Here is a 26,833-nt window from a genome sequence, read left to right as displayed (position 1 = left end):
GGTAAGACAGAACTTACAAAAACAACAAAATTGAAGAAGAGTCAAAGAAATTAAACCGAGAGGCTTTTTTTTTAATCTAGTTTTTGGCTGCATGACACACTGGAACAATAAATCGCCACTGGGAACAAGAGGTACACCACACAAGACAGCTTCTAATGCGCACACACAAATAATCACACACGTCCAGGTCCATAAATCTAAACTGTGTCTGAACATAAAAAGCTGTTATCTAAACAATATTCATCTTTTTTCTCCGTTCTGCCCACATCCACACGATAACATGTTCTGTGACAAACAGCATCACAGCCCTCCTGCCTTTCACACAAGTGTGCTACAGCATCACAGAATGCATGACTTCGAAAGGAGAAGGTGGCTGCTTTGGTTTGCATCCAACCTCCAACGCCTCCCCCATCAATTAATCAGCAGAGGTATTTTTAAAGCAACTTGTGCTGGAACTTGATGGAATGTTTAAAAATGCATCGAGTGCCAAAGTGGTAAAGATGCAGCGAGGGAGGCTTATGGCAGGAGCAGCAAAGAAAGGAGGAAAATGTGGGGGGAAAAGAGATGCAAAAAGGGCGATGAAAGGAAAAACACAAAGAAAAAGAAGAAAAGAAAGAAACAATCGGCAACGGTGCCGCAAAACCTGTGAAATGCTGATAAAAGACGAGCAGAAACCAGTAAGGAAGGAGATGATGAGAACATAAGACTGATGGGATATTTTTAAAGGAGCTATTTTTGGAAATTGCCCTTGGGGTAAACTGGGTAAAGCATGTGTAGATGGATATTAAACCAAGATTTGGCATGTAGGGTTGGACCAAAAATACCCTGTGGAGTAGTTAAACCAAATTCTACTGGGTTCCGAACAATAAAGCAGAAAAACAAAAAACATTTATCTCATTACAGAGATGAGACTTTTGAAGCCCTCTCTTCCAAATCCATGTGGGGGTTTGTTTCGGGCTGACATCCAGCCTCCATACTTTGTGTTTGAGGAGAGCAAGCACCGAGTGCTTGATTGGAGCGAATTCCCAGGTTTCGTCAGATCTCCCTGTTTCGTGGCGCACAGGTTTTCTTCCATCTGTTTCCTCCCAAAGATGGGCTTCTGATTCTGCACTCCAGGTGCAGTGTGGGCAACGTGCATCAGTCTAAATACACACACACACACACACACACAATGCACAATCACACCCCGCCTGATTGGACAGCACACAAAACTGGCAAAAGCAAGGACAAATGTCTCATTGGAAACCTGCACACCAACTTTTAACATGTTTCTGTGTGGCTGTCCAGACGAGAATCTGATGTATGACACGACACATGATTGATACCTAGTTTGTCTTCCCCCTCATCATCATTCTACGAGAGCCGAGCATTTAGAGGAGCTTAAGGGCTTCTAAAGATGGTCAGATCTCCTTGATTTGTGTAATGTTACGTTCACACCAGCCTCGGCAACATGGTTTTGAAACAACAATTTCAATAAAAAGGCTGTAAACATGCATACATGCAAGTTTTCAGGCTTCTGCCTTCCAGACTTTGGCAATTACGCAAATTTCTACTACCATTTTTTTGCTCTATATACAAAACGCGCAGCCATTGAACATGCGTTGAAAGTAAAACTAAGTTGAACTTTGACCAACCAAGGACTTTAATTTGGTAGGATGGATGGATCCTTTTCGCTTCACGGAATTGCCAGCCATTTGAAAATTGATCATGGAGGCAAAATTAATAATTGAGGTTTGTGGCCGGCCAGAGTTCTATGACACCAAGTCTTTCATATATCGGAATTGAGCTGTGAAAGAAAAAGCCTGGAGCAAGATTTTGGGGGGCTCTGCACCGCTTCGACAGTTTGTGCTTTTAGCGCTTTCTGGAACACGCGCCACATACCTGGTGTGAACTGCTGTTTGGATGGGAACTGCCTCCCACCCTCAAAGAGATTTTGTTTAAGGATCCTCCAAAGGGTTGCGTTCAGGGGATGATGGGGACCACATCATCAGTTTATGTCCTTTTACACCCATAGCAGCCAATGATGCAGAGGTATTCCTTGCAGCATGACATAGTGAATTGTTATGCATGAAGATGATTTTGTTATGGAAAGCAAGGTTCTTATTTTTGTACTACAGAAGAAAGTGGTCAGTCAGAAACTCCACATACTTTTTAGAGGCCATTTTCACACCTTCAGAGACCCTAAAAACCAGCTCTCCATGATTCCAGCCCAAAACATGACTCTGCCACCTCTTGATCTAGCAGCCTTATTGGGGCATGGTGGCCATCCACCAACCACCCACTACTCCATCCATCTGGACAATCCACAGTTACACGGCCCTCGTCTTTGAGCAAGACTATTTAAAAATGAGTCTTCATGTTTTTCTGATTCCACGGCAGCCGTGTCTGCTTGTGAGTGTTGTGGAACTCTGGTCTTGTACCAGGGTTTGCTTGGGTGTATTCAGACTGAAGATTTGTTCCGGATTATCTTGGGAAACAAACTCTGATTCACTTTAAGGCAAGGCAAGGCAAGGCAAGTTTATTTGTATAGCACAATTCGTACACAAAGTAATTCAAGGTGCTTCACAAAACAGAAAAATGCATTAAAATCACAATACATCATAGAAATAATCAACATAAAATTTACTTTAAAAGAAAAGGAAAAAAAAAAGATTTAAAAAGAAAGGAAGGAAAGAAAGGTGCAGATAGGACCTTTCAGTCATATACACGGCTAAACAGAAATGTTTTAAGTCTAGATTTGAACATGAACACAGAAGAGGCCTGTCTTACGCCTTCAGGGAGGCTGTTCCAGATTTTAGCTGCAGAATATTGAAACGCTGATTCCCCTTGTTTAGTTCTGACTCTGGGAATCAACAGGAGGCCGGTCCCTGAGGTCCTCAGAGTACGAGATGGTTCATATGGCACTAACATGTCAGAGATGTACTTTGGTGCGTGGCCATGGAGAGACTTGTACACAAGCAGAGCTGCTTTGAAGTCTATTCTTTGAGGTACAGGGAGCCAGTGCAAAGACCTGAGCACAGGACTAATGTGATCATACTTCCTGGTTTTGGTCAGGACTCGAGCAGCAGCATTCTGGATGTACTGAAGCTGTTTTACAGCTCGTTTGGACAGGCCGGTGAGCAGGCCGTTACAGTAGTCTAACCTACTGGAGACAAATGCATGGATAAGTATCTCCAGGTCTCGCTTTGAGATTATGTTTTTGATTTTGGCAATGTTTTTCAGGTGGTAAAATGCCGCTGATGTTACTGACTTGATATGGCTGTTAAAGTTCAGGTCAGAGTCCATGATTACCCCTAGATTTCTGACTTGATTTGAGGGTTTAAGAGACAGAGAATGAAGGTAGCTGCTGACAATTTCTCTTTGTTTCTGTGGGCCAAAAACAATAACTTCGGTCTTGTCTGAGTTTAGCTGGAGAAAGTTGTTCTGCATCCACGCGCTGATCTGTTGGAGGCAGTGGTTGAGAGAATCCACCGGCCCATATTCACCTGTTGTCAGTGACACATAGATCTGAGTATCATCTGCATAGTTGTGATAAGATATGTTATTACTGCGTATTAACTGCCCTAGTGGCAGCATGTAGAGGTTGAACAGAAGGGGTCCCAGGATCGATCCCTGGGGCACACCACAATTCAAGCCCATGTAGTCTGAGACACAACTCCCAATTTCAACATAATATTTCCTGTCTTCTAGATAAGACTTGAGCCAACTTAGGGCAGATCCAGAGATGCCAACCCAGTCTTGGAGTCTGTGCAAAAGGATCCCATGATCAACAGTATCAAAGGTAGCGCTCAGGTCTAGCAGGATTAAGACAGAGACTTTAAGCAGACCAAAGGAGTCCAGTCTGAATACACCATAAGTTAACAATATGTTCCATTACCCACAAGTTTAAACATGTGTGGGTTACACAGAGCAATTGTAACACTTTTACAATAGAGCGTTAGTTCGAGTGTATACATTATATACATTCTTTCAACTACTCTTCAACCCTTTACACAAGTAACGCAATTCAGGTCTATTCTGAAGCAGAAATATGTAACACATCTCCGATGCTTACGCAATCAACGTCAATCAGCGTATTCTGTCACAAACAAAAGTGGGTTATTATACACTTTATATTGTGTTGCATTTCAGTGTAAAGTCCACAAAAAAAAGTTTTTCGCTGAGTCAGAATCAGCTGCTCACCATAATCACGCAAACTGACATCTCCGACGTTAAAGAGTTTAGAAGCTGTGCTCCAAATTATAGAATGATGTGATGAGTGGCTTTTACAGATGTTTAGATTTAAACAAAGACTTACCGGGAAGTAGAGCAGTAATGCTCCAAATAAGATTACTTCCAGCAAAATAAGTCCAGATGTGCGGATGCTCTGTTCGGGAGAAAGGACAAACAGAAAAATCATCAATTAATGACTAGACAGACTGATTACTTATCGACCGAAAAGTTAAAGCAGCGTGAAAAAAATTATCAAGGACAATTTACATATCACTGTGAACTAGATGGAGGCGGTATTAAAAGACCAAGATTGATGGCAGCATGGTAAATCTTTAATGTTGCTCCTTTTAGGTGAATCTCTGGGTTTGAATGTTCAAAACAAGGACTAAAGTATGGGGGATACAAAAGATCCATTTCCACTGGCAATGCAGCCCTTTCTGGCTCCACATTAGGTTTGGCATTTGGACGGCTTGGTTGGATGAACACGAGTCAGGGGAACAGTTTCTGAGTTTTGGAGATGGACAATTATTGGAATAGAACTACCTGACATCTTTCAACACTCAAAGTTCTTTTGGACGACCTTCTTGTGTAAGGATGTCAATTAAAGGCTCTTTCCATTTCATCTCTATAGAGCACCCAGCTTCATCGAGCATTTTGGGATTTACTGAGAAGAGAACTACAAATCAGACCTATCGTCCAAACCAGCGTCCAACTTCATAAATGCTGTGGTGCTGGGGCACTGTTTTCAACGGGCCTATCTTTTGGGAATTTTAAAACTATCTAACTGCCTATCTATGATTACTTGGGAGAAAGCTTTGCTCTTGGAGAGGCTTTTGTTATTGGTTGGGATCAGCAAGACATATTACTAGAGCACAGACAGATGGACTTCGGAGATAAGGTCAACATTTCAGGCGTCCTCTAAGCTGGGAAAAGAATAACATGGGAACGTTCGAAGGACACATGTTTTATAGTACAGTAAAAAGAAGGAAAAACTGGAATCTCTATATATAAGGTTTATATGTAAAACATTTTTGAGGCCACTAGGTACATTTTTTGCATTTTCCACATATGTTCTGACGTGACGAAATCTAAAACTATTTCTCCTGTGTGTTAAGTCATAGATCTGCTTCACAACTATAATTTTACCTTGTTTTTCCTTAAGTGGTACACCACCACCATACTCGCCAAGTCCAACATCATGCACAGACCCTGGAAGGAGGCCACGGCGATCCGCAGAGCCCCATCTTCCTGCACCAGGCAGGGAGTGTCATCTTGGCAGTAGGGGCAGCCCTCCTGGCATGGCAGACACCTGCTGGACGTCACGTCAGAGGTCTCATCCCTGTTGGAGTCCTGCTCCTTACCTGAGGAGAAGGGCATGTTTTCCTTACTTTTACACTTGAGCTAATGCAGCACAAGCTTCTGAAATATTCACAAGTTCACTCACTGGACCACAAGTCTAAGATAGTAGCTGTTCAGGAACTATCAACACATTTAATCTGCATTTAGCATAACCACACTGATGTATGAACTGTTTGAAAGATTAGAGATCATCATTTCAGTAAATGAAAATACTTTAATGAAGCTAAAACATTTATTTAAGCTGATGACCTGACCATGCGGAGAGGAGCATCAATTATTCTTAGCCTGTTCACTTCATTCAGCTTTACTGCTCTTCTGAAAGCTATTAAATCCATCAAATGAAGTTGATGTTTTACACTTTTTCACTGTGTTCACAATTTGCATAAGTCATTATACTGAAAACGAAGTGCAGTGAATTCCCTAAAAATATAAAACAGAGCTCATAAGGCGTGCAGACACATTTATGATAGTGTGCTTGAGCCTCTGATGAAAATAACTATGAGACAAAGAGCAGAAAATCATTTACGAGTCAAACGTGGACTAAGTGGCAGATTCACTGACAAGTAGTTGAACTCATCCAGCATTTAGGGTATCAATGATGTACAAACTTACATTAAAGGGGTTCATTTTAGCAGCAACTATCACTTTGAAGACAGAGTACAAGGGTTTGTCATTTAAAAATTGGTTTTCACCACAAAAAAAAATGTCTTTTTATTTATGAGTTTGTGATTCACAAAACAGTTAAAGACCCACTCTGATGAAAATTGTGTTTTTGGTATTTTTATCATGTTCGTGTGGCATTTATCACATGGAGGGCATATATAAAGAAAATTGAGCTCAAGAGCTGAGTATTTTTTTTTAATTCAAATTGTTGTGAATTAGGGGCAGACAAAAAAATACCTTTTGAAAAAGCTTATAGGGGTGATATTGAAGCTACAACAGCAAGCCACAAGCTCCCTGCTCCACTCCAATTTGATGCATCCACTTGCAAACAAATAAATCCATGTACATCTTAATTTTCCTCATCTGAGCTGGCATCTGACTCCAAACTGTATGGCTGGATCAGTCCAATATTGCAGGTAATTTTGTTGCACCAGTAATGTTCAGTTGGAGTTGTGAGGGGCGTGGGAGAGTGTAAACAGATGGATGATGGGAAGTAGGGGCGTGCTCACTTCACGCCACCATTCCTCAGGAGCAATTTTTCTAATGACCTACTGCCCCTCTGCAGAAACTATGTCCTTAAAAAACTGCAGTTTTTTGGGATTTTGGCTAAAAGTGGCAAAATCATGATTAAAAGACCACGGGGAATGCTTTTAAAGTAGATCAAAAGAGGATTGGAATGGGACTTTAAGGATATGAATGGATCCGTTTTAGAAACATGATTTGAAAGAGTGCATTAGACTATGCTGCACTACAAAAATACAATATTGGTAATATAATCCTTGGAAGAACTACATTAAACCCATTTAAGGACCTTTGGACGGACTATTAGTGTGGATAAATCTTGTATTATATTAGTGAGTAGATATTTCTGTATGATATGTCTGTGGCTGGAGCTGGTTTTGTTCTTACCCTGCATGCTTTTCCGTTTTTTTGGGTTGTTTTTTAACTTATAGCGACGTAGAATATGACAACATACCGGTAAATTCAATCAATCATTCATTCACTCATTTATAAAGCACCTTCCACTACCAGCCATGAGGGCACAAAGTGCTGTACACAGGGAAAAGACAAATACGGAATATTATAAAGTCATAAAACATTAAAGAATAAAAGGCATAAAACAATTTAAAGCAGAGATTAAAACCAGCCTAATAACAAGGCTGGGCTGATACTAAAGCTCTGAAATGGAGGAATAATTCTTTTTTTAATGCCCTCTGAGAGTTGACTATGTCAAAACTGTTTTCTGTAGACATGTTTTTTGGTCTTATAGGGAGATTACATTTTAGTGCTGTATCCCTTTAACATTAACAGAATGTAACAAAGCGGATGGTTTTAAAAATAGGAAAGAATATTGCATAGAATACATAAACAGATATGCACAATAAACAAAACAGGAGTAACCATAAAGGCAAAATACCAGGAGCCAGCTAATCCAAACTCTTCCAGAGGGAAGTCACAATTATTCCATACTTAAATAATTATCGAAGGATAATATGACCTATATCATACATCAGTGGTTATACAAGTACTGACAATTTTGTAGTTACACCTGGAGTATGAGTGCAACATCATTGAAAAACCACCAGAAAAGATGAACAAAAAGAGTTTAATCTTCTTCTTTGCCTTTTAGATAATTATTTTAAGGGCTGCCACACCAAATCATCCTCCTCCATCCTCTTCAGTAGTCTTGCTCACACCAACCACCCTCATGTTCTCCTTCACTACATCCACGATCTTATGTTAACCCTTCTTACTGGTGGCTCCAAAGTCAGCTTCCTTTCACCAACTGTCCCTCTTCTGAACGTGTCCCAACCATCTCAGTCTGTTTCCCTGCATTGATCTCCAAAACTTCTAACATGACCTGTTCCTCTGATGGATTCATTTCTGATTCTATCGAAATTAAAACAACATCAAAAAGTGTACAAGAATGCTGCAAGTATTTAAAGGTTTTTGGACAAAAACAATAAAGATTTAACAAAATCAATGAAAATGAAATGGCACAGAACATAGGTACATTTGCCAATAGGACATAAAAACATTCTAAAAACAGAAGAGGAGAAGCAAACTAATTACAGGGAGAGAAAAATATAAACAAAGCAGCAGTGGTAACCAATGGACTGAATAAAAACCAGGCTGAAAAAGCTGTCTAGTGTGATTTCATTGATTTTCAGCCTTACTGCAGTTCTTTAGAGTGCTGCAGAAAAGTTTATGGCAGCAGACGTCTGAACTGTATTAAGGTATTTGTGCTGGGCAGTGGTGGAGCTAAAACATTTTATATAGGGTTTGGGGGGGGGGGGACACCAATGACAATGACAACACCAGTATGGAAGGTCATTTTAAATGAAAGAATCAAAAATACATTTATTATTGAGTTTTTGTTAATGAGTCCTCCTAAAATAAAAGTTCCTCTTTCTATGGCATAGAAACATTGCAGATTTTGGCTAAGGCCAGAATGTTGATGGCTTTTCTGCAAACAGGGGAAGCAAATAAATGATTAAATGATTTCAGGGTCTCAAGATTTTATTAAAAAATATTACATTTGTTAGTTTTGCAATTATTAAAGAAGCTTGTATTGACGATTTTTTTTTGTCAATTATTATACTAATATTGACTCAAAAGTTGTAGGGCAAGTGGGGGCCAAACCTTTCCCCCGTAGATGTTGGGTGATACAGAAGTTTTTATTTCTACTGTTTTTATATTTTGCCGTTGTTTGGCTCCAATTCAGAATCACTTGGACTCTGTGCAAAGGTTTTATAAAGCACTCTTTGTTGGAATAAGCTTTTTAACTAGGAAAAAAAAGACATTGCCTAAATGATTCCCATTTTACTCTAATAGAAAACTAAATCTCTGTTTCAATCAGTGCAGACCTGGATAAAGAATAAAAGTTGAAGAAGGGAAGTGATGGTCACAGGCAACTATTACCCTTTCTGAACTGCAGTGATTTTTAATAAGGTGGTCTGCATGGAGCCTGGAAAATGATCACTTTCCACACTGAGTCTCCTGACTACAGGCTTCATCACGCTGCATTACAATAAAGCTCCAGCTTAGCATATTAACTTCCCTGGGGTGTAGTATTGTTGGAACTAGGACTGAGAACCTCTGCAGCTGCCTGATTATCTTGCACATCAGGGCCAAGCTTTTGCTGCCCGAGGACATTGAAGCTCCTTCAGTCAAGGTGTCAGAGCACAGCCATTAAAATCTAAAACACAACCAGGTTTGTTTAACACAACACTTAAGCTCCGTGTCCACAGTTGGTACGTTTATCTTTATGAAGCGGCATCTGTTTCTGCATTACTATAGTGGTGCATACCCTTGTAATCATAAGAACAGCTTTTTATTAGCATTAAAATATAAATATTACAAGATACTTATTTAAAGAATTTCAAACCAGATGTGTAGACGTTACTTACACAACTGTGCTTTCTTCCTTCTTTTGCAGAAACTCTTAATGCCCCCCCCCCCTTTTTCCCCCCTGAATTTTAAACTCCCTGCACTACAAAACATTAAAATACAACAATATTTGAAACTTACTTTTAAAGCCATTGAGTGCCACTCTGCTCGGATGATAAAATCCCCTCCTGCATTGACACTTGTACTTGTCCAGCACAAATCCATGTCCACCGACTGGAATGCACTGGAAGAGAAATCACAGACAAGTGGAAATGTCAACAGAGCTATGCAGGATTTTCTTTTTATTATTATTTTTATCACAGGAAACATCATTTGTTTCTACAAAAAGACTAGATGACAATAAAAAAGGCAGCATCCTGCCATTGTTTTTGCAAAAATTGCATAAAAATGTTTTTAAGATCTACAAAATATTTGTTTTAAAATGTATCTTTGTTGACCTTAGCAGTCCAATAAAAAACAGCTTTAATTAAAGAAAAAAAAAACATTCAAGAGAAATAAATTTGAAATTAGACAGCAAAAAACGTAAAAAATACATGAAGGAAAGCTTAAGGTTTCTGATTTTGGAGGAAAGTCTGAGTCCTGGAATGTGTTTGTTTTTAGTCTGTGTCTCTTGTGTTCTCACCATGTTCCAAGTGAATACTCGATTCAGATTGGCTCCTGGGTGTGCACTAAAATCTGATGCTTTATTTAACCTATCGTGAGGATCAGCATATATTCCTTTGCCGCTACAGTTGAGGTTGGTGCCAGCTCAGCTGTAACCATGACAACGCACCAAAATAGCCCGCTTTTTGTCAAGAAGCGATTTAAAACCAAAAAATTGCAAAACTAAAGTATTAAAAATTGATTGAATATTTTTGTTTTTTTTGTAAAGTGGCAATGGTATAAGCGGGATAATGTCCGACGAAGTGTCCATTATCAGAAATAAACGCACGGAGGACGGTTCAGGCTTCCTTGTTGGCAGTTAACTTCTGATAATGTCGTCGGGCATTATCCCTTACTTGTGAAATTCTAAAACCCTAAAATGTGTTTATGACCACCTTAGTGTCATTTTTCGTAAATAAAGGAAAACTTAAAATAAAACAAAAAAAGTAACAATTTTATTTAAAAATTGCTGGTATGATAATCTGAACATACCAGCATTAAAATATTAAACATATTAGTGATTTTATGTCCAGCTTGTTTAAAAGGAAAGGAGCTTTTGCAGTCAACTTAGCAAGTAGCTACCATATTCAGCTACAATACGCTACACACATCTTTCCCCAGAAAAAAGTAGTACACACTAGGGCTGCACGATATGAGGAAAACTTGCGATATGCGATATTAGTGATCAATATTGCGATAACGATAAATTTGCGGTAAATAAACAAATAGAAAAATAAACAAAAACATCATTCCCATTTCATTGCAACAGTTTAAAAATTATACTCCAAATGACCCTCATCGACATGGGGGACAAACGTCAGGGTGGCTAACCCTGGTCCTCAAGAGCCTCAACCCTGTCTGTTTTCCAATTCTCCCTAGACTGCTCGATAATGATAACCTAAATCAGGTGTGTTCAGTCAATCAGGATGTGAAATCACTTGAGTCAGCCAATCAACAGCAAGCTGGTTAAGGAGAGCTGGAAAACAGGCAGGGTTGAGGCTCTTCAGGACCAGGGTTAACATAATAGGCCTCCATCTGATTGGTCAACAATGGGAAGGCGTCCATCTGATTGGTCAAAGCATGAAGGGATTTATTTGATTCGTTAAATGCTTCAAGCTGCTAGAAGATTGTTTTAACACATTTTGGGTTTGCGATTTATTGCGATATTCGCCGTCTTTTGCGATATGCATATTGCAGAGCTGGATATTGCGATAACGATAAATTTGCGGTATATTGTGCAGGCCTAGTACACACAAAGTTTATTTTATTAAGATTATGTGCATGTAGTGTAGGAAGTATGCTAACTAAATACTTCTTCAAACTTGGTTGGAACATTTTGATTTTAAGCTACAGGGCTTTGTAAAAATTAGACTTCAAGTATGCCACCTCACACAGTATTGACAAAGTATAATTGTAGTACACCTACAGCACAACTTATTTCAGCAAGCCATAAGCTCCTTGCACCGCTCCATTCTGATGCATCCACTTGTACATGTGATCCATGTACGTCTTCATTTTCCTCTTCTGAGCTGCATCTGGCATAAATCTGTTCGACTGGACAGTTCCAATATTGCTCGCCACTTTTGTTTGACAAATAATGTTAAGTTGGGGGTGTGATGGGCTGTGATGGGGTAAACAGATAGATGATGTGGAGGGGGTGGGCTTCCTTCACACCAACAGTACCACCCACAACTGCCACACTGCAGAAACTATGTCTTAGAAAACAACAGTTTTTGTTTTTTTGCCTAGAAACAGCTTAATCATAATCAAATGACAGATGGGAACCCTTTTATAAAAAAAATCAAAGATGACTGGGACTTTAAAGAATTGGATGACTGAACTTTTTTTTTTTCCTTTTTGCTCGAAAATAAGAGGTAGAGATAGTTTTCCTAACTTAAAACCATTAGACATGGAAAATACAGTAGGAAAGAAACACATTTGTATAAGTTAGCTACATTAAACAATTTTTTTTTAATTCCTATAGTTCACAGCTAAAAAAACAACAACTAACAACTAGATGGCTACACTACACTACAAAAAAGCAAACAAAAAAGTTTCAGTAAGAAACTCTGTCATCCCATTGGCAGATTTTCTTTCTAAAAGACAGTTTGTCTGGATTTAATTTTTAGATAAGCTTTTTTTACAGTACAAAATCTGCACAAACGTTTACATGCTCTTCTATATCCCAGACAAAGAACTCTAATGTTATAAAATGTCCCATAATAGTGACATTAATATGAATAAGTATTAATGCATTGAAGATTATGCTCTTCGTCAGGCCGGCTGCAGTGTTTGGTCTCCTTTAAAGAAGTTGTTATTGATTCTCCTACATCCTCTACTGTCTTTGCTGCAGCAAGACGCAGCAGACGTCCCACTTTAAAAAACACTCCCAGCATCAGGGGAAATCACACGGCTTTGCCAAGTTACAGAGAATCTAATTAATATCTAAATTAGAATTTAAGGTTTCCTTGCAGAATTTGAGTGTGCCTTTAGAATTCCAGCTAAATTCTTTAACTGTGGAAGTTGCATAGACCAGCGAGCCATCTGGAGATGAGACACACTTAAACACACGCACGCAAGCCCCAACTGGGAAAGAGTGGTGTCTGCGTGCACACTTGTACTAAATAAAGCTGAGATAAAATTCACATGAATCTTCATGAATAGTGCATTGCTTGGTGAAAACTGGTATCTCCTTGAGATCAGAATCTGTGAACAGAAGGACTGTATTTATGTCCCATCAAACATCGTACTTTTGTTTAAAGAAAAAATGTATTTACAAAAAAATAAATGAAAAATAAAAAACAATTATATTTGTTCTTTGGAGTTAAATTTTTTTGTTTCACACTCAAGAGAATATTGTCTTTTTATTTTTATTTTACTTTTATTTTAGTATCATGAAAGACATTATAGCACCACTGTTTTATGGTTCTCTCAGCAATTTGCTGACTCATGTGTCTCTTCATGTGTCTCTTCTGTCGGATTGACTGAATACACCTGATCCAGGTAATCAACAGGAAGATGTGCAGGGTTGTAGATCTTGAGGACAAGGGTTGGGTGGTGCTGCAGAACAGGAAAAATTATTTTGATTGGATTCTGTAGCTTTCATCTCATTGTATCCTAGGATGTTTGCTGTTTGTATGCATAGAAGAGCATCCCCCTCCTTCCCAAATTAACAGCAAAAAAGACAAAAATTAAGTGTTAGAGCAACCCAGGTCTTCAGGGCCAACTCTGATCCTCTTTTGATGGATTATAAAAGTGTTCCGAGTGTTGTTTTTATAATTATGATTGTGTTGTTTTTAGCTAAAATAAAAAGTCGTGTGTCATTTTCTAGGAAATAGTTTCCTCAGAGCGGCAATTCTTCATCAGAAATTCCCCTCTGAAATGTGGCCTGGACTGTTGACGTGGAGTAAGCACACCCCTACTTCCCGTCATCCGTTTACACTCTCTCCCACTGGCTTATAGCCCCTCACAACCCCAACCTAACATTACAAACCAAAAAAATGGCTGGCAATATTGCTTTTTGTCTGCCCCTGATTCACAATAAAAACAATAAAGAAATACTCAGAAATGTGATTTTAAGCTTATTTTCCTTTATATATGCTCTCCATCATGAGAAAAAGACCAGAGGAACAAGTTAAAAACACCCAAAACACCATATTCATTGGAATGGGTCTTATATGATTGTCACAGCAATGTTTCAACAAAGGTCAATGATGAACTGAATCGGGTGCATTTGGGAGAGAAGCAGTCAAAACGTGCAGGACATTGAGCTTCTAGTGAAGTGCTAAACGCTTCACAATACAGTAAACCCTTGTTTTTCGTGGGGGTAACGTTCCAAAAAGAACCCGTGATAGGCAAAATCCGTGAAGTTGAAACCTTTATTCTTTTACAATTATTATACAATTAAATACTCTATTATACATTGAAAAGAAAGAACAAACCATTTTACAGGCTCGAGCATTTGTTTCACAAATCAAAGTACTTTAGAAACGTTTTTTTTTCAACAAATAACTTCTGTACTGTACTGTCAAATAATAATTTTAATCATCAATGTGAACAGAAGGCTTCAAATTGCGGAGATTAGCCCCGCCCACCGCGACCCGAGTAATTGGATTAAACGGAAGAAAATTTAAAATGATTATGAAAAAAATACAAAGTACATTCGGACAAATAGTTATGAGGTGCCGTGTAGGACATTATTCAGAATTAGCATTCATAAACACATGTGAAATCTCTCACACACACTAGTGAAATGCTTGTATACATACAACTGAAAATGTATTCATTCACATATACATGTGAAATGCTCTCACACACACTACTGAAAATGCTCTCACACACACTACTGAAAATGCTCTCACATACACATGTGAAATGCTCTCACACACACTACTGAAAATGCTCTCACACACACTACTGAAAATGCTCTCACACACACTACTGAAAATGCTCTCACATACACATGTGAAATGCTCTCACACACACTACTGAAAATGCTCTCACACACACTACTGAAAATGCTCTCACACACACATGTCAAATGCTCTCACACACACTACTGAAAATGCTCTCACATACACATGTGAAAATGCTCTCACACACACATGTCAAATGCTCTCACACACACTACTGAAAATCCTCTCACATACACATGTGAAAATGCTCTCACACACACTATCCAAAATGCTCTCACATACACATGTGAAAATGCTCTCACACACACTACTGAAAATGCTCTCACATACACATGTCAAATGCTCTCACACACACTACTGAAAATGCTCTCACATACACATGTGAAAATGCTCTCACATACACATGTGAAAATGCTCTCACACACACTATCCAAAATGCTCTCACATACGCATGTGAAAATTTCAATAGAAACGGAAGGCATTTCAGTAGAAACAACGTTTTTTTTTTTACTTTATTGTTAGAAACGAAGTTGGTCGACTGAAGGCATTTCAGTGGAAATGAACCTGTGTCCGAATTCCTGCCTTGATCCCTAACTACTAAAACCCTATATAGTGCAGAACTATATAGTTCTCTATATAGTTCTCTGAATTTAAAAGCAATTCAGACACCCGTGCTCAGTACTTTTTTCTTTTGGGTGTTGTTCATAACGCGCTTGACACGGAAACAAAGTGGCGCATTACCGCCACCACCTGGTCTGGAGGCGAACTACTCCTATTTAACGCGGAGAATGACACTTATTTGTCAGAGTAAAAACATAATAAATATGAACATTTTACAAAGACTATTTATGAATCTGCTGTGTTCTGATCATGGAAAACGTGACTGATTTATAAATAATTAAATTACAAACACTTTGGTGTTGATTTAATGTATTTGTTCATAAATAAACCCCCAAGTTATTTTTTCATGCCAATATTTATTTTGTTTTTGTGCCGCTGAACGATTAACGGGCTCTTGCAAGGAGGCATTTTTTTCTGTAGTTTTCTTACACCTTACTGAAAATGGCTTTGAAAATGAATCTGTCCGTGTTCCTGGCAATAATTCAACCGTTTTTCGTGAGATCAAACTGAAAACGAGCAGATATGCAGCATCACAGGACGGCAAGGACAAGCAGACATCTCAGAAGATTTCCTCTGGATGCCCTGACCAGACAGAATAACTTGTGAGTTAAACTTAAAGCTTTTTTTTTAGTTAAACCTAAACTTTAACTTAAACTTTGTTACTAATCATGCTCAAGGTTACACAGTCTGCTGGGTAAGAGTTTAACATTCTTTTTCAAGTGAGTTGTGTAGTCCAATTACATGAAACACTTGTGAGTTCAAAGTTTAGAATTTTTTATTCAGAGTCAAACCATATCACTTGTTTTAAACAAAAACAGAACAAAAACTTTCATTTTTAAAAGTTAAAATGAAAATCCAAAAACCCAGCCAAATAAAAACCACGAGATTTTCCAGAATTAATAAATACTTCATAATCTAAAATGTAAGACATCAAAATAAATAGAAACATTAAAAAAATGTGATTTAATTTCCTCAATGAAATAATTAATGTTGCATTTTCCAGGGTCTTCCACGTCTCTACTGCTTTACCAACACAAAGGTGTCTGTCCTGGCCCTTTATGCTGACGGTCAGTCCGACACAAGACTGGATTTTCGGTTGACCCGCAGGACCATCGAGCATCTGGGTCGATGGTCCTGAATCATCAGCTTCGGGTTCCTCACACTCTGGGGGGTCACAGGAGACTGACGTCCTGGTGTTTCTTTTCTGGCTGGCGTGTGGCACATCTTACAGTGTGGTAGCCAGAGTCTTTGACATGACACGGTCCACCGTGAGCGATGTTGTCCACAGGACGGCAGACCGCATCCTCCAGCTGATGAGCAGGGTCACCCAGCTTCCCAGTGGGAATGAACTACCATAAGTCGCCTCTGGATTTTAGCAGCTCGCTTGGTCTTTCTCCTTCCAAAGGGTCACAAGGAGCATTGATGGCTGCCACATAAGAATAAAGGCCCTAAAAGAAAATGCAGCTTGTTATTTTAACAGGAAGCTTTTTTATTCCATTAAAAAGCATGCTGTATGTGACTCTAATGCCAAATTTATAGATATTTTTGTTGGGAATCCAGGATCAATCCATGATTCACGGGTTCTACGTAAAAGCCCAATTTGTGTAAATCAAACAAACCCACCTGAAGGATCCTTTTGGGTGATGGTGGGTATCCCTGCATTGCACATCCCATCATGCTGCTGACACCCTACAGGGAACCCATGAGGAATGCCATTGAGGCAGTTACAACCAGAACCACTCCAGAACACGCTCTGTTGTGAAGAGAGCATTTGGCATGATAAAGATGAGGAGGAGAGCAATATTTCTGGGGGCACTGGAAGTAAAACCAACCTTTGCAATGAAAATCATTGCCTGCAGTTCAATTCTGCACATTCTGTGCATCAGCAAAGGCGACTGCTTAGCCACAGATGTTGAGCCACAGCAGGACAACACCAGGAACATGCAGGACGAGCAGAGTCACGTCCGTCTGCAAGGACAAATCTTTGCTTTCCTTTCAGCTCCAACTGTGACACACATGACTCTAGAAGACCAGGATTATTGTTAACATGTATAAAAATAAATATTAACATATAAAACGAAATTCTAAATATGTACATCTGATATTTATATGAAAATCCTTTTGAGATTGTTAAAAATAGCTCAGATTTAAATAATACATGTAAATTATTCATTTTTGTTCATACATTTATTAAACAAATTGGAAAAACAATGGCTGCATTACATTTTAGAACAATAATTTCAACTCAAGTAAACTTAACAGACTCTCCTGTCGCTGTTCCTCCCTTCTAGCCCTTTCCTCCTCTCTCTTCTGGCTCTTTGACATAAACCTTTAACCCAGTACGACAACGATTAACCGTTTATTAAAATGAAGTCAAATCTGATCATGTGTCTCTACCCATCTGGCACGAGCTAGCTTGAAAACAAACAGGCTATCTTTCTCCATCCGCAAATGGATCGGATTTTCCTCATCCTCGTCTGTCCCTACATATATGAACACATTTAAAACATGTGTTAATAACTTGTGACTACGGTTAGAAGTCACTGCTTTTTGATGTAATATCTAGCGTTTGTTTTTAGCCTTCGGCGCTAATTCGCGTTAGCGTTAGCTTTAGCATTACTGAAATTGATGAGCTTCAAAACAATCTAGGTTGTTGATTGAGGAATATAATATATTAAACACATCATCTTAAGTATTTACAAATATATTTTACAACAGATACTGGATATTTTTTAATATACTTACACGTTTCGGTGGTTTTCCTTGCGCAACCGGCTGCCATTTTCGAATGATTCAGACGAATGATTATCTCGCGATAATCAGCCAACTTCCGTTTCTACTGAAATGCCTTCCGTTTCTGTTGAAAATTTCAGTAGTGTATGTGAGAGCATTTTGGATAGTGTATGTGAGAGGATTTTCACATGTGTATGTGAGAGGATTTTCACATGTGTATGTGAGAGGATTTTCACATGTGTATGTGAGAGGATTTTCAGTAGTGTATGTGAGAGCATTTTGGATAGTGTATGTGAGAGCATTTTCAGTAGTGTATGTGAGAGCATTTTCACATGTGTATGTGAGAGGATTTTCACATGTGTATGTGAGAGCATTTCACATGTGTATGTGAGAGCATTTTCAGTAGTGTGTGTAAGAGCATTTTCAGTAGTGTGTGTAAGAGCATTTTCACATGTGTATGTGAGAGCATTTTCACATGTGTATGTGAGAGATTTCACATGTGTATGTGAGAGATTTCACATGTGTATGTGAGAGATTTCACATGTGTATGTGAGAGATTTCACATGTGTATGTGAGCGATTTTACATGTGTATGTGAATGAATACATTTTCAGTTGTATGTATACAAGCTTTTCACTAGTGTGTGTGAGAGATTTCATATGTGTTTGTGAATGCTAATTCTTAATTATGTCCTACACGGCACCTCATAAATAGTGACATAGTGATAGACAGTTGTTGTTGCTCTTTTTCTATGGGTTTTAGAGAAACTTGAAATTGCAAGATGATTTGCACGTACGTGTTGTAAAGCTGATTTACGTACGTGTACCTATTAAACTGCAGCGTTATTGACGCACAGGTAGAGAAGAAGCGGAGTGACTTTTTAGCCAATCAGAATGCAGAACACAATGCACGATGCAAATCCGTGAAGTAGCGAAACCGTGAAAAGTAAACCGCGTTATAGCGAGGGATCACTGTATACAGTGTTCTGACCATCAAACAGCACCTAAATAACTCACACTCACATATATGCATCAATGTACTTAAACATTCCGTTTTACTTCTAAAAAAAAACACAAAAATGTAACCCAAAAGAAACCCAAGAACAAATTTCATCTGGGCTTTTAAAATCAATTTGACCTTTTTTTTGTTTATTCAGTTTTGATAGCAGCAATCAACAGCAACAGCAAAAAACAACAACCAATAATAAAAAAAAAATAAAAATAAACAGAAATAAATGAATTAAATGAACAAAAAATAACAATAAAATGTTTTTTAAAATGGCCAAATTTCTCCCAGTGGATTCTGCAGGGTAAAAAAAGCTGTGGTGCTAAAATTAGAAGCACAGAAACATCCCAAGTTAATTAAAGGACAAACTTCTTCATTTTTCTAAGCAAATACTACTGTAAGAAGTGATATATTAATGTGGGACTTGGTCTACCGGGGCCTGAGGTTGATTCATTCAGTGGCTTTGTGAAAAATAGGATATCATTAAAAAATCTTTTTATGTCAAGACATCTTAAATCAATAAATCTTTCACCTTCCAAGAAGAATTTCAAAATAAGTTAAGGAGCACAACACGAGTGAGATGATGAAAACACAAATACCCCTCTGATGGATTTGGTCTATGAAACCTTAACTAGTGTCACAGAACACCTCTGAACTGCATCACAAGCACACGACCATGTGCATTCTCCATGACCTGCCAGCAAAATTCTAATCGCCCATGTGGCAACACATAAATACATCTAAATCAGGAAGTGTAGGGATGTCAAGACAAGGGTGATTCCAGCCTGAAAGGGCTATGAAAGATTGGTTTGACATGTCTAAGGCTGATGGATCACTTTCATCAGACTGTAAGGGAAATGTGAGAAAGCATTTTACAACTCCAGTCTACATGTAGGCTTGGTGTAAGCAGTGGTGGGTTTTTAATTGGACTTTTATTTCTTACACTTGGCTAGCAGAGACATTGCAGTCCAAAATATTCTAAAGCCTTATATTAAGCATTTTTAAAAGGACATTTAGCTCAGGATTCTCTAAAAAATGCTTGTTTGGAACACTGAATATGGCATTCTTCTGTGGTACTTCAAAGAGATGTTGATTACTCTACAGGAGTATGGCGTCAAGTCAAAACCATGAAGCACAGAGGAAGTGACTGAAAAGGAGTAGCAATTCTTAAACACAACAAATGTCCTTGATTCTTTTTGGGGGGGGGCAACATCTGATCATCTCACAGCAGGAACACTCAAATCTTCGGACATGTTTTAGGTGTTTGGTGCTAGAAAATCTGCATTGTGATCTCAAGAAATTTTTCTGAAAACAGCCAGCAATCAAATTAAATTTATTATAAATACATGCATATTTATGTGCATAAGACCGAGTGTTCCTAAAAATGTTGGATGCATTCCAGTGTTTCAAAGTCTTAGTCAATAAGCTTTTTGCATTTACCAAGACAAGAGTGGATCCCAGCGCAGGCAAAGAACTACAAACGATATTGAATTGATGTACATTTTCACACACTGCACGGCGGCTTTTTAAAAAAAAAAAGTATTGAAAAACCGACGACTGGATGATTTTTACACCAGGCAGTGGCCACCCGGGCACATTTGGAGGTCGCGCAATGGCAGTCCAATGGCAGCAAGGCAGCAGCGCGATGACTGACTGATAGGAGGGTCTCCAAGGTCCCCCCAAAAAAATCTGCTAATTTGCCAATCTCAAACTGCCACCCTCTATTGACCAGTGGTATCCGGACGTCAATCTGATGATCCCGGCATTCCAAATGGGAAGAAAGCATTGATGCTGCACAAATGTCATCAGTGTGTCTTGATGAATTGCGGTTGATGCTCAGGAGAATACGAAGAAGACAGAACTTTGTTATGTCAAACTGGGGCCCTGTGATGAACAGCTTCCTTCTGGTGCTATACCTGTAGTTGCACCACGTAGAATGCAAAAAAGGGCAGTTAGACTGTCCAATCACAGAAATCTAGTTGATATCCCTTGCAAGAAGGTTTTGACCAGTCCCAAGGAAACTAATCTCAAACTTGCTGCACTCAATGTCAGATCTTTATGCAACAAATCATTTTTAATCAATAATCTTATCTCTTCTTTTAATCTTGATTTTATGTTTTTAACTGAAACATGGCTTGACAAAAACACAGGAAACATAGTTCTAGTCGAATCAACTCCCCCCAACTACAAACATGAATCGGAAATACGAGAAAATAAAAAGGGTGGAGGTGTTTCTGCACTGTTTAGAGATAATATTGCAACCCGCAGACTATCATTTGGTGTGTTTTCATCATTTGAGTATGTGTCCTTTAAGATTGAGTTAAAACAAACTCCTCCCTTACTCTGCATAGTCATGTACAAACCTCCTCAGCACAGCCAAAGTTTCATTGATGATTTCACTGAAATGCTCTCAGTTGTGTGCAAAGACTTTGATGGTCTAGTCATTACAGGTGATTTTAATGTTCATGTTGACAATGTCAATGACAGAAATGCAAAAGAACTCAAAGGTGTCCTTGAAACCTTTGATCTAATTCAGCATGTGAGTTGCCCCACCCACAGCAGAGGGCACACTCTGGACCTGCTCATCACAAAGGGGGTTAATATTCACAATGTCAGTGTGGTTGATGTCGCCCTCTCTGATCATTTCTGTGTATTCTTTGACCTGTCTGTTGCTCCCAAACCACCGCCTGGCCCTGCAGTTGTCCAAAGGAGACAAATAAATGAGAGCACTAGTGCACAGTTTGTAGAAATGATAGACCTTGAAAACGCCTCTGGTGCCAATGTTGATGAAATGCTGAATTCTGTTACTTCTAGCATCTTGAATGTTCTGGATGCCATTGCCCCTATGAAGGTTAAATTGAGAAAACATAGACAGAAAGCTCCCTGGAGGAACGATGATCTGGTCAGGGCACAGAAACAACAGTGCCGCAGAGCTGAGCGAAAGTGGCGCAAGTCAAAACTCCAGGTTCATTATGAAATGCATAAGGGGGAGTTGTACGCTTACAACCAGATATTATGCAGAACAAGGGAAAGGTACTTCTCTGAAATCATTGGAAGTTGCAGCAGCAACTCTCGTGTCCTGTTCACAACAGTAAACAGATTAACTAACCCTCCAACCCAACTACCAATAGAACTGGTTTGCACACCTAAATGTAATGAGTTTGCTGTATTCTTTAATGACAAGGTTCAGGGCATTAAAAAAGCCATCAACTCCACAACACATATAACTATCGAACGGCCACCTACTCACTCTAAGCTGACTCACTTTATACCTGTCACTGACCAAACTGTCCAAGAGACCATCACCCGTCTGAGCTCGTCTACATGCTGCCTTGATGTGTTACCCACTAGATTTCTAAAGTCTGTCCTGAACAGTGTGTTGCCATCAATTACTCAAATAGTTAACATGTCTCTTCAATCTGGAATATTTCCAGAGGCCTTAAAAACTGCAGTCATTAAACCTCTCCTGAAGAAGAGCGGTCTTGATCCCACTGTACTGAATAATTACAGACCTATCTCTAATCTGCCATTTTTAGGAAAAGTCCTTGAAAAAGTTGTCTACCAACAGCTCACTGATTTTCTCTTATTAAACAATTCATTTGATGTTTTCCAGTCAGGTTTTAGACCCCATCATAGCACAGAAACTGCTCTTATCAAGGTAACCAACGACATCCGCCTGAACACTGATGATGGCAAAGTCTCTGTCTTAATCCTGCTAGACCTGAGCGCTGCCTTTGATACTGTTGATCATGGGATCCTTATGCACAGACTCCAAGACTGGGTTGGCATCTCTGGATCTGCCCTAAGTTGGCTCAAGTCTTATCTAGAATACAGGAAATATTTTGTTGAAATTGGGAGTTTTGTCTCAGACTACATGGCCTTGACTTGTGGTGTGCCCCAGGGATCGATCCTGGGACCCCTTCTGTTCAACCTCTACATGCTGCCACTAGGGCAGTTAATACGCAGTAATAACATATCTTATCACAACTATGCAGATGATACTCAGATCTATGTGTCACTGACAGCAGGTGAATATGGGCCGGTGGATTCACTCAGCCACTGCCTCCAACAGATCAGTGCGTGGATGCAGAACAACTTTCTCCAGCTAAACTCAAACAAGACCGAAGTTATTATTTTTGGCCCACAGAAACAAAGAGAAAGAGTCAGTAGCTACCTTCATTCTCTGTCTCTTAAACCCTCAAATCAAGTCAGAAATCTAGGGGTAATCATGGACTCTGACATGAACTTTAACAGCCATATCAAGTCAGTAACATCAGTGGCATTTTACCATCTGAAAAACATTGCCAAAATCAAAAACATAGTGTCAATGCCAGACCTGGAGATACTTATCCATGCATTTGTCTCCAGTAGGTTAGACTACTGTAACGGCCTGCTCACCGGCCTGTCCAAACGAGCTGTAAAACAGCTTCAGTACATCCAGAATGCTGCTGCTCGAGTCCTGACCAGAACCAGGAAGTATGATCACATTAGTCCTGTGCTCAGGTCTCTGCACTGGCTCCCTGTACCTCAAAGAATAGACTTCAAAGCAGCTCTGCTTGTGTACAAGTCTCTCCATGGCCGAGCACCAAAGTACATCTCTGACATGTTAGTGCCATATGAACCATCTCGTACTTTGAGGACCTCAGGGGCCGGCCTCCTGTTGATTCCCAGAGTCAAAACTAAACAAGGGGAATCAGCGTTTCAATATTCTGCAGCTAAAATCTGGAACAGCCTCCCTGAAGGCGTAAGACAGGCCTCTTCTGTGATCATGTTCAAATCTAGACTTAAAACATTTCTGTTTAGCCGTGTATATGACTGAAAGGTCCTATCTGGTCCTATCTACACTTTTCTTTCCTTTCCTTCCTTTATTTTTAAATCAATTTTCAAATTTTTTCTTTTCTTTTAAAGTAAATTTTACGTTGATTATTTCTATGATGTATTGTGATTTTAATGCATTTTTCTGTTTTGTGAAGCACCTTGAATTACTTTGTGTACGAATTGTGCTATACAAATAAACTTGCCTTGCCTTGCCTTGCCTTTTTACACCACTCATTGAAGGAGAGCAACATGCACAAGGAGGGCGAAGAAGAAGAAGTTGTAGGTTGAGGTTGTGGGCACGGACAGTATAGAGACAGTTCAAATACCCCATGGCTACAGAGCGGCTAGCATCCAGTGGCACTTGATATGGACAGCAGGAGTACGTACAAATTCACACATCGTCCAACCAGAGCTGCTGCCGCTGACGATAAAGCTGTTACCGCCCTGTGTCCGCCCAATTTCATAATGACGTCATCCCTCACTGACTGATTGCCGCCTGACTGCGACCATCTACATTCATGACCAACAATTTTCCAAAAATATCGGGCGACGGCAGCTAATCTTGAAGATTCTGTCAATGCCTCCCCATGGCGCAGTGGCAGCTATATATGTGATCATAGCATTAGAATTTTAAATTTAGCATTAAAAAAACATAGATGCAGAACCTGCTCAATCCACACATAGATTAAGAATTTAAAGAGACATCATTCTTATCTCCCAATTGATCATACAGACCCAGCACAATTTAAATTGACAAGAAAAATTAAGATTGGTGACAAAAATATTAAATTGACATGGTTGAAAAAAGAGAACACATTCACACATATATTTGGTTGTCTTTGACTTTAAACTGAGCACAGAAAGTGGCCTCAAAACGTCTTGTAGTTACAGCAGCTGCTCGTATAAAGGTGGTATTGCTGGAAGCAAGCTCTAACAAGGATGTCCCACTCCAATCATCTTTGAATCTGTTGTAAAAACATTCCCAGTGGTCTCTTATGCTGTTTTAGACAAAATAAATAAAAAACCTGTGTTGTTTTCTGAAGACCACAATTTTCATTGGAGTGGGCCTTTAAGATTTGTGCAGATTTTTTGGGTCTAAAGACTAAAATCTTTGAATTTTTGGATCTTCTTTTTATTCTTGAATGAATTCTGCTTCAAAAAAAATACTCTATATTTCCATATAATTATTTATAAAACACTGATGATTATGGCAGTCCCCATAAAGCTTGGTTTGTGGCAACAAACCACAACATTTCACCAAAACCCACATTACTTGATACTCAGATAAGATATTCTTCCAAAGGAATTCAACACCATCCATTCTCTCAAACCAAATATTATTCCAATAAGTATAATTAACATTCTGAAAGCGCATCCTCATATATTTTAAATGGCATGTTTTTCCCTTTTTTGGTTTTCTTGTTGTGGAGTCCAATTTAAAAAAAATTCATTTAAAAAAAGGAAAATGCTGTGAACACGATACCATGATAGAAGTTGGCAAGATAGAAAAAAAAGCCAGCCAGAAACAGCACTTAGCGTTCCTCAGAGATCTATAAATACTCTGAAAGCATTAAACCCTAAAAGCATTACAATCACTCTGTCCCCTGGGTGGAAAGCCGCCTGCTGTTTGTTCAGACGACTATAACAGCCTCTGAAAGCCTGAAGATAGAAGATCTTGGACGTGTCTGGAATTTCTCCATCAGTCCAAGAGCTGCCAATATTGGTAGATAATCTGTTATTCATTATCATATTTAATGTAAGGACTAAGATTAAAGCCTCAAAAAGCAGAGCCTGATGAAGCCACAACAGAAATTCAAGCCTATGTGTTGCACCAAAGTTATAGGGAACTCGAAGGAATCCTTATTTGGTGTTTTTCTAATTAAGAGATGGACCCTTTGGGTTTCCTATATATACATGTGGGTGGGAAGCCCCTTTGCTTGTATAATGGGCTCAGCAATACATTTTGTGCATTTTCCACATTTGAAATTTTGGTCTTTCATGAGACACACGTGATATACATCATTCATAAGGGTTTCTTGCGTTGATGTGCGCAGTGGTCCATTGAGGGTTTCGGCTGACGGGTTTTAACAAGAATTGAGTTTTTAGATGTTCAAAATTTTTGGTTAGTTGAAAATTTATCAACTAACTAACCAACTAACCACAGATAACCACAGTTTATCTGTGGTTAACGTGGATTATACACAAACATTAGGTAAAGTCTATACAATTTTGTGTGATTTGTTGCTTTCCATGACAGTTCCATATATGTCTGATCGACTTTTCACGCATGTACCACCGATGCATAACTTTTATATCGCGTATACGGCTCACATATCACATTCAAATGATGTAATTGACGCATGACTCACTAATGAATTACATGTAAACACCGCAATAATCACGCTTTGTTTAGGTTCTATGTTAATTTGCGTCTTCTTTGCGTTGTTTATTCGTACTTCTGTGGTTTTAACGTAGTTCAATTGTGATACATCTGTGAAAATTTCACGTACAGACCACAACTTTTCTCCCTTTTTTCACGTATATTCACATATGAACAATTTTTATCGTTGCAATATACTCTAAACATATGTAGTGGCTGTGTGACATCACCGTACCTGCACCAAACCTGCTGCAGTCTTTAGAGTTTTCTTCATTTTTCTGTAGCATTCATTTTGCTGCAGGCGGCAGATTGAGGACGAGAGCTGTGTTTGTGTTTGGAGGATGAAACCACTTCATCAACTGCCCCCTATGTTCTCCCTAATCCTTGAGGCATCCTTGACTTTCAGCTAACCTCTAGCATATCCAACATGTCACTTGCATAATTGCAGATTAAACTCTGAGAACTAAGCCTGGGCCTTAACGGGTTCTTTGTAAAATGATTGGCCGTAAACAGTTTAAGTCTGAACCGAAAGGCTGTAAATATCATCTGAACATCTGTGAGCTGTGAACATTTTC

The 26,833-nt window shown here is 39.0% G+C and overlaps 1 protein-coding gene across 1 annotated transcript in view; it reads right to left on the bottom strand.

Annotated features, from left to right (window-relative positions):
• LOC101168242 (probable G-protein coupled receptor 158) overlaps window positions 1-26,833 on the bottom strand; it is a 93,734-nt gene that overhangs the window by 34,016 nt on the left and 32,885 nt on the right. Inside the window, exons 3-5 of the mRNA XM_023965158.1 lie at window positions 9,766-9,868; window positions 5,359-5,573; window positions 4,298-4,366 (exon numbers count right to left, since the gene is read on the bottom strand). Coding sequence (XP_023820926.1) covers window positions 4,298-4,366; window positions 5,359-5,573; window positions 9,766-9,868 — 387 coding nt within the window. The remainder of the gene's footprint in view (window positions 1-4,297; window positions 4,367-5,358; window positions 5,574-9,765; window positions 9,869-26,833) is intronic.

The sequence above is a fragment of the Oryzias latipes genome, chromosome 17, assembly GCF_002234675.1.
Source record: "Oryzias latipes chromosome 17, ASM223467v1".
In the NCBI taxonomy this organism is placed as follows: Eukaryota; Metazoa; Chordata; class Actinopteri; order Beloniformes; family Adrianichthyidae; genus Oryzias; species Oryzias latipes.
The sequence above is the reverse complement of the archived record's forward strand: the minus strand, read 5'-3'. Positions and strand labels throughout refer to the sequence as shown.